The 13,117-nt window shown below is 40.7% G+C and overlaps 1 protein-coding gene across 5 annotated transcripts in view; it reads right to left on the reverse strand.

Annotated features, from left to right (window-relative positions):
- GGNBP2 (gametogenetin binding protein 2) overlaps window positions 1–11,893 on the reverse strand; it is a 30,715-nt gene extending 18,822 nt beyond the window's left edge. For 2 of the 5 annotated variants that reach the window (XM_025851142.2, XM_025851140.2), the window contains exons 1-5: window positions 11,702–11,892; window positions 10,993–11,191; window positions 4,103–4,183; window positions 2,181–2,434; window positions 212–310 (exon numbers count right to left, since the gene is read on the reverse strand). In XM_025851142.2, coding sequence (XP_025706927.1) covers window positions 212–310; window positions 2,181–2,434; window positions 4,103–4,183; window positions 10,993–11,085 — 527 coding nt within the window. In that variant the 5' untranslated portion in view covers window positions 11,086–11,191; window positions 11,702–11,892. Of the gene's footprint in view, window positions 1–211; window positions 311–2,180; window positions 2,435–4,102; window positions 4,184–10,992; window positions 11,192–11,701 lie in introns of all 5 variants that reach the window. The other 3 variants (XM_025851144.2, XM_025851143.2, XM_073879496.1) reach the window with 2 other exon arrangements.
- Window positions 11,894–13,117: the final 1,224 nt, after the last annotated feature.

Here is a 13,117-nt window from a genome sequence, read left to right on the forward strand (position 1 = left end):
AAATCTCCAAAAGAAAAATCAAATCTATATTCAGACCCTACACAGTCTCAATGCAGAAAGGCCTTATAGAATCACGAGACATTTATTTTAACCTACGTTGTAGTGTAACTAATTAATAAAACTAGCAGTGTTTTTTTTTTTTTTTACTAAATACAGTCAACATTTATAATCTTAACAATTACAAAGCATCTTGATAGTGGATTCCACTTACCCCAAAGGTTTTGGTTTGTGTGTATCTAAGGAGTGCAACTGACATCTCTTGTTCTTTTTACTTTTTGGAATAGCATCTATCATGTCATTTAGTTTGGACCTAATCAAAAATAAATCATTAAAATTTTGATTAATATTTATTTTTCTTTAGAATTTTCAAAATCTCTATTTACTCCCTTTTAGTGCAAAGTATATTTAAAGTATTATGGATACATCACTTACCTTGAAAATTTCTCATCAAACAAAGTCTAACGGAGAAGAATCTGTACACTGTCTTCTCCATTCCATTCCCAGTCTGTCAATATGTTGAGAGAGACCTGTTCTATTCAGTGTACTCATTCCCCTCGACTGCATCTGTCTCATTCATTCCTGTATCTGCACTGTATCTAGCAGTGTGCCTGACACGCACATATTTTATGACTGATTGCTACCTCTCAGCCATCTTCCCCTGTTCAAAAGATATTTAAGTAAAACCTATTCTTGATGAGGAACCATCAACAGAAATTTTATGCAAATATAGAAATGTGTACAGCTAATATCCACACCCTACATCCAGCCAATCAGCAAAGCCTGTCAACTCTAACTTTTGAATATATCCAGAATCATACCCTTTATCACCTCCACCATTACCATCCATGTCCAACTCACCTCTCTAGCTTAGCTAAGTGCAATAGCTGACCTCCCAAATGGTCTCCTTCCCACCCTCTGCCTTTACATCCTAGGTTCCACTCAGCTGCTGAAGTGATCTTTTCAAAACAAAAATTACATTATGTTCTGTTCAAAAACCCTCCAAGCCTTTTCTCAGGCAGACTAAAAAAATCCTAACTTTCTACCATCACCTCTAAACAGAAAAACCCAAGGCTTTGGTCTTCAGACCTTCTCATTTCCTATTTATATTCCGTCTTGGATGACCATCTCATCTCACAGATTTAAATTATGTCCGTGTGTGTGTGTGTGTGTGCAGTTTATAATTCAAATACTATATATACGCTGATGACACCAATTTTTGTCTCTAGAGCAGACCTCTCTGAACTCTACCTGGATGCCCAAATGGTATCTCAAACTTAACACGTCCAAAAGTGAGCTCTGCAAAACTGCTCCTCCCATTCCTACCCATCTCAGTAAATGGAGACCACAGGTCCTGTTCTTTAGATCCCAAATCTGTGAATCACCCTTGAGGTCCTCCGTATCCAATCCATCCAAAAATACTACTGGCTCATTACTCAAAATATACCCAGGATCCAGCCGTTTCTTATTACCTCTGTGACCACCATACTGGTCACCATCATCTCTTGCATGGATTATTAAAGAGCCTTTGTTTCTCTCTCCTTCCACCACCCTTCCACTTATTCTCAACACAGAGGTGTTCAAGTCAGACCATGTCCCTCCTCTGCTCAAAATGCTCCCAAATCTTCCCGTCTTAAGAGTAAAAAAAAACCAACAGTAACAAAAAACTCAGGATGGCACTACATAAGTAGGCCTTTTATTACTCCTCTGATCTCATCTTTTATTACTGTTCCCTTCAATCATGTGGCTCCAGCCACAATGGCTCTTCCTTACTGTTCTTCAAACATCCCAGGAAAACTCCAACCTTTGAACCTTTACACTTGCTCCTCCTTCTGAGCCTTTCCCCAGATATCCACAAGGTTTACTTACTCACTTTACTCAAGTCTAAACTCAATGTCATTTTATCACAGAAGCCTTCCCTGACCATCCTCCATTATCAATTCCACCCAACCATTCTCATCTCCCTTACTTATAACTTACCGGACAAATCATGTATTTGCCTACTGCCTGCCTCTCTCCATATGAGAACAATATATATAGTCACTGACACACAGAAGATATTCAATAAAATTACTGATTTTGAACTCAAGCTTTGCCACTACCAAATTTAATAAAAGAGCTACCACTGTCACAAAGTTAAAAATTTTTAACAAAGTCATCTAACCCCCATTGATTATACTTACCCATGTACATAAAATAAGGTATAAAGCTTCTTTGCATCAGTCATGCAGCTTCGAGTTACAGATAGGACTCCCTTGGGCCCTACCGTCAGGGGTTCAAGTGCAGGATTTCCAGACTCTACAAGCTGGGAAAAGAGGCGCTCCACACTGCGACGACAACCAACACATGGGACAAGCTGAGAAAGTGCACTCAATACTTCACGTGATGTCACCACCATGGCAATACTTAGGTCTTGCTGCTTAAGCATGCTATGTCGCTGAGAAAGAGGAAAAGAAAAATGAAGAACAGTCCTTGAGAAAAACATAAAATTTCTCTTCATTACTACTTCTGGTTCCTGTCTTTGTGTAGTAAGTACAATATGGGCAGGACTTGCCATCTCTATCTACAACTGAGTCAGAAAAACAAGTCGGCCTTGCCCAAGCTGTACTGTTTGCTCCCCAAAGCCCTCTGTTCTAGCATCTGAGGTCTAAAAAACTTGGGGCACCTGGGTGGCTCAGACAGTTAAGCGTTTGCCTTCGGCTCAGGTCATGATCCCAGGATCCTGGGATCGAGCCCCGCATCGGGCTCCCTGCTCAGCAGGGAGTCAGCTTCTCCCTCTCCCTCTGCCTGCCACTCCCCCTGCTTGCCCTCTCTCTCTAATAAATAAATAGATAAATAATCTTTAAAAAAAAAAAAAAACTCTGCTTAGGATGTTAGGGCTAAGCAGTATGTGCCTCAGCATAGCAAAAAGCAGCCCTGCCTCTGGAAATTTAGTTTGTTCAGTGACTATTAAGCTTAGTATGCTCACTTGAAATAAAAAAAATTTTTAGGGTTCCTGAGTGGCTCAGTCAGTTAAGCATCTGCCTTCAGCTCAGGTCATGATGGCAGGGCCCTGGGATCAAGTCCCACATTGCGCTCCCTGCTCAGCGAGGAGCCTGCTTCTCCCTCTCCTCCCCGCTCGTACTCTCTCGTGCTATCTCTGTCACTATCTCTGCTCTCTCTCTGAAATAAATAAAATTTAAAAAAAAATTTTTTTTAAAACAAAGAAAAAAATAAAGATGGAATACAGCTTTGCCATGTCTTCCTCTCAATTACCACCACACTATGTTTAGCTACTGGAATCAAGTTAGGATGGTGATCATGTAAAGCAGCAATTCTCAACGTGGAGGTACGGACAGGTGTGTTACGGATTAGTGGGAGGGAACAAGGCCTATCTTACCTACGCAGAAGCCTGCAGTGAGTAAGTAATATGGTGGTGCGTATGAATGTTATCTGTTGGTTATGACAAGGTAGAAAAAGGACTGAGAACCACAGCTGTAGAGAAATGGGCAAAACTCTAGTAAGTAACTTCTATCTGAATGGAGTTAGTTACACTACAAATAGTGTTTCTAGCTTTACCAAAAAAGATGGGTAAGATACTCCCTAGAATTTTCTCACATTTACCATTAACCTTTCATTCAAAGTTTTCTCCAAAAGGAGAAATAGAATTTTGAAGTAAAGCAGCAATTTACCTTCCATTATCTTGATCACATACAGGGTTTTATAAGGTATATATTGCTTAAAAATTAAATAAAAATCATAAAGTTCATAGTACAAGATTTTTTTTTTTTTTTAACTTGAACAAAACAATCACTACAGAAGAAAACCAACACATTCTCAATGAAAAGCTGTACACCTCATCTTTCAAAAACTGGGAAAGATGGCTTGGTGAAATTAAAGCCATAGGGACATGTACAATGATAACACACCACCACCGAAACTCTTTCACATAATAGGTACATAAATATATTCACTATAGCAATGATGAAAGAAAGCAATTTCAGTGCAATCTTAAGACCTAGAGAGCCCCAGGTAAAATGAAACTAATACTTAAAGCTAAAATTTTAAATGACTCTTCAAAACACACACACACACCATTTAAAACATTAAGTTTAAAAAATATTACCTGAATAAACTGCTTTAGTTGTGCACCATTATTTTGATGTCCATCGAGATTTAACACATTGTCAGGGAATTCCATCACCATCTTAATATGCAAAAGAATGAAAATCAATTATTTTATCTTCTTTGAACACATGCTACGAACTATTTTATAAACTCCTAGGACAGAAATAGATCCCTAAAGCAGGATTTGCACATCCCAGTCCCCCCCTCCCGCCCCCGGTCAAAAGAAGTTAAGACAACAACCACCACCACCACGCAAGTTATATAAGTTTCTAAAGTCAGGAATGGTATAGTCATTAGAAGCAAGGAAAATGAGGTCAGGCAAACAAGAGTTCAAATCCCAGCTCCACCACTTACAAGTATGTCATAACTCTGGGCAAGTTACTTAACCTGTTTGATTTTTCAGCTTCCTCATTTGTAAAATAAGATTAAGTAATAATGTTTCATATCTCTCATAGAGTGGTTGTAAAGATTAAATTATGTTTAAAAGCGTTTGTTGCAGTGGCCAATAATAATATGTAAAATAACTTGGTATTTTACATTAAATACACGTACTTTTAGTTATTCCTCTTAATTATGGAATATACTAAATTTTATTATGCAAGTGGCCATATACATACGGACCACACATATATGAAATACTCAGAACAACACCTGGCATGTACTAAATGTCTGCTCTAATTAGGAACAAAAAGGATACAGAGACATTTATTCAATTATCAAAATTCCCTACCAGAGGAAGAGGGATATAAAGCTAAAGGATGTTTCTGAGTATCAGATAATGGGGAACTACTAATTAGCACATGTCACTGATCTGTGACACCACTCATTTTAGAAAGTACCATGGTTACATACCACTAGGGAAGAGCCTTTATAACTGTCACCAAATTAGATATGTCACCAAATAAAAGAAACATCCCAATTTCAGAGATGGTAAAATGTGGGAAAAAAGTATGCCTTTCAAAACAATGAAATAAAGTAACACATTTATATCTTAACTAAAACATTGTTAAAGGTATTAAACATATTGTACTAGGACAAACTTATATTTCCAGATGACAAGGACCACAAACTCCTACATATCCAAAGAATGAAGTCCTGATAAAGAGACCCATTTGAGGCAAAAACACTAAAAATACCCCAACCAGTTGAATATGATCTTAAAAAGATTCCTTCTTCACCAACCAGCACCACAAATACCTGCTTTAATAGACGTGACCCTCTTTTTCCTCCACATTAGAAGTAACAGCCCTAAAACATGCTTGTTCTAACAATAAACTAAGGACTGAACAATAAAGACAAGTATAAGGAATAGATCTTTTCTTGATTTGATAAGGGGGGAACACAGGATATGTGAAGTAGAGACAAGGGGATACCAAGAATGGACAATGATGCAAGCACCAACTCAACAATCCAGGACACCACTGTATTTCACAGAACCAAACACTGCATGTACAAAATGATTCAAATGTTTGTATGTGAGTATACTTTCTTACAGAAAAAGAAAACACATATGTTAGATGTGGCCTATCTCTAGGCAGTGAAAAGATAAGAGTTTTTCCTTTATGTGTTCCTACCTTTCCCAAATTTATTACAATGCATATATACTGTTTATTAACAAGGGAGAAAAGTCAGTGTTCCTTGCTTCCAATTCTATGTTCATTATACCATATTCAGAGACATGCTTCCATCTCAACAGCTTTATTGTTCTGGGAGTTTCTTCTTCCATACACATAGACTATTATGTGCAAATCTCATAGGCTCAAGGAACAATTACCCCATTTTCAGGTTTTCTGACTTCTCTCTAATCTTCCCTCTTACAGTCTTATTAATATCTCCGAAGACTGGTAGTAGTAAGACATTTAGTGTAGCATGATAGATACTGGCTGTTGTTCTATGCACTTTCATATGTTAACTTCACCTACAGTACTAAGTAAAACTGGTCACTGGTCTGCTTTAACAAGGTGGCTCCAAATGAACTCATGAGGATAACAGAAATATATGGGGAAAAAAATCTAATGATCCATACTGTCCTTTGTACTTATATTTAACAGTCTACTCAAATATTTTTAAAAAAATTAATAATCCCAATATTAGAAATCCTGGTCCATGAAAACTGATAAAAGATAAAAATAGTTAATAGTACTGTACAGTTAACTCACAAGTTTTTTGTCATCACTACACAGTTTAAAACACAAAGAAACTGAACTGTCAAGTCAGAAAAAAGGTGTAGGAAAACTTTTAAAGCCATGTAACTCAACAGGACACTGCAGGTCACTCCAAATCTACCATTTAAGCAACTAACACCTTGATTTGCATTCTCACTTGTTCGATAACAAATGTACACCATTTCACCACGTTATCAACTGCCACCATAAAAAAAATTAAGATAATTACCTATACTATTTTAAGATCAAAGCTACCAATTTAAGGAACATTCAAAGAATGCTCCTTATTTAACCAAATCAAGTTCTCTCCAGTCTGGTTCATAGGTGAAATCCTAAATTCTGACTCTGCATAAATGAATTTTTATTTTTATCAACTATGTTTTATTGTTTTAATAATTAAAGCGGAGGTCAAAGAACAAATCTAACACTGAGATCTAACAGCTGACATTTCAAATATATATAATTTAATGGATAATACCTGCTTTAGGAATCATTTCTAAAAGGTACAACAAGGGACAGGGTCAAAAAAATTTTTTTTTAATCTTCATTTCAGATCATTTGATTTTCACCTAACTAGTAGAGATAAATGTCAAGATTAGGTCTATTACTGTGTCTTTCCTGGGTTTCACTGGCTTGGATAATACTAAATTTTCTCTTATACTTACTCTATACCACCCTGGTTACAAACTCTGCACTCACACTAAATTATTCTGTCCTTGCCTTTCAAACACCTAGGACAATGGCTTTTTACCTTGCTGTTTTCTGGTAAATCACTGTATGCTCTTATGTTCAGAGAGGACAATAAGAAAAAAGGAAAAAGAGAAGGCAAAGAGGAGAGTAGCACTATTTTTTGCCATTCTTTAAAACCACTTCCTTGACTTAATCTTCAGATTCTAGGTTACCTAAAAGAAGACAGTCACGTAAAGTATTTCAGGTGTGGTTTCACAGAGGAATCATTAGTGTTCTGTTTCATGATGAGGTTGCCTTTCCCTCGCTGGCCTAAAACAGAACCAGTCATTGTCCTGCAATTACTGCTTTATAAAGTTTATTGAATCCATTACCCACTTTCACTCTTAAATATCTGTCCTGGTTTCTCCTGACCACAAATAATCTGTTTTTAGCACATTCTCACAAGCTCTAACCAACAATATTAAATTTGTATTTATTAAAAGTCACTGTCACTTTAGCTTTACTTTTTTACTTCATCCTCACAGCTATTTCTAACATCTATCATCTTTGGTAAAATCAATTAAATACTTAAGAGTTAAAAGAAAACATTAAATACTAAATTTAAAAATGCTAAATACCTAATCCCCAAGTGGATATGTTACATTTACTATCTTTTAATGTCTCCATTAAAATCCATTATCAGAGTCTCTAGTCCATTTAGATTATTTGAATTATTAGGAGGGTAAACTGCTTCCCAGTAATATTACAGCAATGTAGACACTATGTATCAAGAACTTTACAAAACGCTCTTCTCCTGTGATCCAGAACTGTACTTCAAAGCCTGAGAAAAAAAAATTAATGCCTAGATTAATGCATTATTTATATTTTTATATTATTCATAGTCAAGGAAGAATCACCCCTACACATCCACAAAGGAAGAATGATTAAATTATGGAATGTCACACAACAAATTACATGGCTAATAAAGCTGCTTAAGAGTGACAAGAACAAATGTTCTCAGTATTACATTTAGTGGGGAAAAAAAAGCCAGATGTAAAATGTTACAGTAAACAATACATCTCAACTCTGCATCTAAGTATGTGTCTATGACTAGAATTATAGCAAATGCTGCTATCTCCTTAGTTATCTCTGGGAAGTAGGATTAAGGATAATTTTTTTTCTTTGTTATACCGCTATTTTTCAAGATTATTTTATAAAGGGTGTAAATTTTGACTCTTAATTTTTTTTAAAACTACTCACTTAAAATTGTAATTCTCCAAAAATATCTCTAAAATAAAATCCGTATTCTGCCCATTTGTTATTTTACAATTCTAGTAACACCAAAAAGCATTTTGGCCACACAGCGTACCACTTTCTTAATTTTCCACCGACTTACTTCTTTGGGATTTTCTCAAATACACCTATATCACCTGTACTCAACTATTCAAACCCACTAAGAATTACCAAATGAGTCTTAAACGTGGATTTAACATACCACATGAAGGAGGAGACTACTTCCTCACAAAAACAAGCTTCTCAATTTCATTTTATAAAATCCAACCTAAAATCACCAGTAGAATTAAGGATAGAGGTTTCAACTTCTGTTACTAAAATGATACAACATTTGTAACTGAACTGTGAAAGCTGTAACCAGACTTAACATGTAGGCGCTAACAAGATTCTAAGACTACTTGAAATAAAGATCACACAGCCTTTTTTCAATGCATTACCTATGGACCCTAAGAACAAAGACCAGACCAAATGTTAACTTCAGGGATACACTGCCATCAAACTATCAGTGGACCAGTGCAGAGCATAAACTTAGGCTACAAGCATCTTCCCTCCCTTTTCCCCAACAGGTGTTTGCTCTGTCTTCTTTTGAGTAGTATTTGATAGGAAGTTCTGAAAGTTGTTTCCCTAAATATAATGCATTCTTGACAAGAATTTTCACTAACCAGCATTCAATGACTATGCACAAGTTCCAAGACAAAGCAATAAATAGTCCCACTCATTCCTAGTGATAAAAACCCTTCTAAAGACAAGAAAAACTGCACCTTTTCCTAAATAAAATACTATTTTGGGATATTTAAATTAAATGACCCTAAATTTTATTTGCCTTGGTCACAAGTCCACAATACAATAAAAGCAAAACTCAAATCACCAGGTTCAGTCCAATCCCAACTTCTCTGGAGAAATAAGTACAATTATGTATCACAGTGCAAGGTTACATCTTTTTCTATGGAAAATTTTAGAAACTAGTATCACTGTACAGAGAACAGAGTATAAAAACACCCACTATTTTAAAGTGCTATATGACAGATGTATCAAAGCTCCACTCAAACGAAAGGTGGTTATGTGACCATAAGTGTCAGGAAGTGTCAATAAGTGTCTTTTAAAATGCTGTAAATATTCAAATTTATGTTGATTTCCCCTATGTTTTGATATTATACACTCAAAAGTAATCTTATGTCTAAACCCATTGGATTTTTTTAAACTTCAAAGACATTGTGGGACAATAATCACAGAAAGTTGATACCAAATTACGTGCTCTAGAAAAGTGTGTAAGAAGAGGAAGAGAAGAAAGTAACAAATGAACTCATATTAGGAGTTTTAAAATGGAGAAATGCATCATTTAATTTGATCAGAGTGCTAGTTTTTTAACTTAAAATACAATTCCATTATACTTTTAATGTAAAAAATACAGAAATCATAACCAAGGCATACAGGCACTTTCTAATGCATCAACACAAACTCTATTTACCTTATGTCAGGCCAAATCATTCTTTTTCCATGAAAAAAAAAATGCACTTTCTTTCCATGAAAAAAAAAAAGACGCTTTCACATAAAAAGTTCTAACAAATTGTCACCAAATAGCTCTTCTAATCTAAAAGTACTGCAGCTCAATCAAATCTTAATTGAGACTGGCAAACAGAAAGGCACAGAGTGGCAGCTCCACAATGACTTGCATTTTATATAAAATTTGAAAAAACTTCAATAGATATTTGCCAAAAAAAATTCAAGAACAAAACAGAACTGCCTCTGAAAAGCAAAAAGGCAAAGGTAATACGATAAAAAGACTGAGTTACACCTATCAAAAGAGGCAAATGCATAATCCAAAGCTTCAGCATCATCAAAATGCAGATTTCAAAAGATATTCAGAAAAGGTTCATTTCATTTTTTACGAAATAGTGGCAAGCAACTGCACTCATTTCCTGTTCAGATTCAATTCAAATTTCTGCCATTTCCTTTCAAAGGAAATAGTACAGCAACACAGGGCAGAGGGTCAGTAATGCTGTACTACCATCAACTCTAAGAAAACTACCCAGAAGTGGGTTTTGACACTCCAGACAAGCAATCAGCTTTTTATAATGCCCTTACACATTCAATAATTTTGCTTTATTAAAAAAAAGAAAAAAAAAGGTTACCTGTACACTAAAAAATAATTATTGCCAAGAAAATCCATTTTGAGGAGTCATGGCCTAGCACTACAATCATTTCAGAGTTTTAACGTACGAGGCAATATGACACTATTTGCAATGAAACCAAATCATTTTAGTGGAATCTTTACTGTGCGAGAGCATGCCACTCTGCCTTAAGTAATTAAGCTTCCGTAGTGAGCTACAGTATTGAGAGAGAAAATACACAGGTAGCAGTGCAGCTGCGACATTTCCAGATAATTAAGCTTCCCCGAGGGTAGGTGGATTCTGTAAAGGATAGGCCCTAAACGCCCAAGATCCTTCAACTCCTCTCCGAGGCGCGTGCTTTGGCAAAGCAGCGTCTCGCTAAGAGGCAGGGGAAAGGAAGAGGTTCAAAAAGGAAGGAAAATCTGGCGAGAGGGGCTCGAAATGCTCACGGAGCGCTGGGCTAGGGGCCCGCAGGGGTTACCGTGCGACACACTGCAAAGGCGAGTTTGTGGGGCCTGCCGGAGAGGAGGCCTCGCCTAGGAGTTGCAACACACTCTTTCTCCAGTGCGCAGCGCTCAGCCTGGGGGAGGGGGAGGAGGGGAAACAGCTGCCAGGGGAGCGGCGAGCCCGGCCCGGCCCGGCCCGCTCACCGTGAGGGTGTCGTCTATGTAGAGGGGAATCTGCCTCCTCTCGAAGGGGAACTCCTCCTCCCCGTCCCTGCACACTGCCACCAGTCGCGCCATCGTCCCCGACGCTGCCGTTGCCACCGTCACCACCTCCTCCCAGCTGCCGCCGCCGCCGCCGCTGCTGCTCCTGCCGCTGCCGCTGCCGCCTCCTCCCAGCTCCTGCCTGCAACAGCCAAACCCCGCGAGCGTAAGCACCCGCCGCCGCGCAGCACATTCGCCACGGGGGGGAGGGAGAGGAGCAGTAGGGCACGGGAGAGCCGGGCTGCGTTTCCCATCACCCGATTCCACACGCGCTCAGCCAATCAGCGCCGAGCAGCTCCGGGACCCGCCCCCTCGCGCCGCTCGCCTTCCCCTGCCCCCACCCCCGCCGGCCTCCAGTCAGGGTCCAAAGGAGAGGCGGAAGGGACCCGCTGGCCCCGGGGCTTCCCCAGCCCGTCACCGGAGTCCCAGCTCCAGGACCCCACCCACGGCCTCAGCCCCACAGGCCACCTCCTGCTTCCCGCTGCCAGGGAGCCCTCAACCCCCAGCTGACCCCTTCCTCCCCTTACTTGGCGCGCCCCGCCCAGTCAGTCCCCAGGGCTGCAGTTGCCCAGCGCGACCCCGCCCCTGGGAGGGGTCGACCCCGCCTCAGCTCTGCGGAGTCTGTAGAGGGAGGCTCAGACCCTTTCCTCACCCTTCTCGGAGGAGGCCTCTGGGTTCTGACCTTCACCGTTTTCGTGGTCGCCTCCCTGACCCCCACCTCTGCTCCCCGTTACCGGCTGACGAGGCCCGCGTCAGGGCCGGCCTGGGCGGGAGCGCTGCTCCGAACGCCGTTTCCTCTCCAGGCTCAGTCAGCCGCTCGCGCCACGGGCAGTGGGGGAGGGAGGGCGGGGGACGTGGGGAGGGTGGGGCAGGGAGGGGCCGAGAACTCCGGGCGGGGCCCCGCCTCCTCTCGCGAGACTGTAGACCGCCACTCCCGGGTCGCCTCTTTCGAAACCGTGGTGGAGGCGGTGGTGGGGGGGGTTCTCCCTCGGGTTTCTCGAACGCGTGACCGACCTCCTCCCCCGAGTCTAGCTACCCAAATAAATCCGAAATAGGGCCGCCAGGAGGAGTGAATAGGCCCGAACCTCTGTTCCCCTGCCGCTCGGGCCTGAGAACCGCTCTCCCGAGGGCCGAAGGGTGCCGAGCCGAGCTGACTCAGTGCCCACCCGAGGGTCGAGGCCCTGGGAGGACTTCGGTAAGTGGGAAGGAGCTGAGGCTTTCCAAGTCAGTGGGAGCGGAAAGCGGGAGTGCGGGAAGGGGCGACGAGCGTCTGGAGGGTGAGCGAGAAACTCCGGGCTTGGTTTCCAGGTAGTTGACGCCGCTTTCCCTGAATGCCCTGATTCACCGGGAGCCAGCCGCATCACTGCTTCCTTGACTGCGATTGCGTCAAGATCCCGCCGAGGGAAACTTAGTGGTGACGGTTTTGCGTTGTAGTTGCTACACTAGAGGCAGATGGAAGACTGTGTGAGGAGAGGCTCGTAAACGCACTCGCCAGAGAAACTCCTTGGGCCGGGTTAATATTAACTTAAGGACTCGGGACACGGATTCCCCCGGGCAAAGTACTGGGACGGGTAAAGGCCCTTCCCTCTGACCCTCTCCTTAGAAGCAGAGCCGCTGTAAAGGCAATTCATCTACACTCTGCGTGCCACCATGTACTCATTTCCTACCTTGAAGGCTTTGGAGGCCTGTTGTAAAGCCAAAATAGCTGTTGGGAAGTGCTTTGCCTATGAAAGTCTTGATGATTTTAATGATAAGTCCATTTGCTCCTCTTACAACTAACTAATCCTGATGACATCTGTGTTTCCTGGTAGACTAGGCTAGAGCAGTGATACTGATCTGTAAAAAGTATTTTCGTCATCACCTGAAATCTTAGAGACTCGCAACAACAAAAAACCCCGCAGTACATCTTTAGCCATGTTGACTTACGACATTGTGTTGTCACTGTTAGGTTAGGTGACATAATAAACTGGTAGAACCATTGTTCAGTCCCAAAGGTGTGATTATCCAGTATTTATTATTTGTGTCTTTTGGCCATGTTTGGCGAGCAGAACAACGTGATCGTTAGCTT

The sequence above is a fragment of the Callorhinus ursinus genome, unplaced genomic scaffold, assembly GCF_003265705.2.
Source record: "Callorhinus ursinus isolate GAN/ISIS: 27379988/994484 unplaced genomic scaffold, GSC_fseal_2.0 scaffold34, whole genome shotgun sequence".
Taxonomy (NCBI): domain Eukaryota; kingdom Metazoa; phylum Chordata; class Mammalia; order Carnivora; family Otariidae; genus Callorhinus; species Callorhinus ursinus.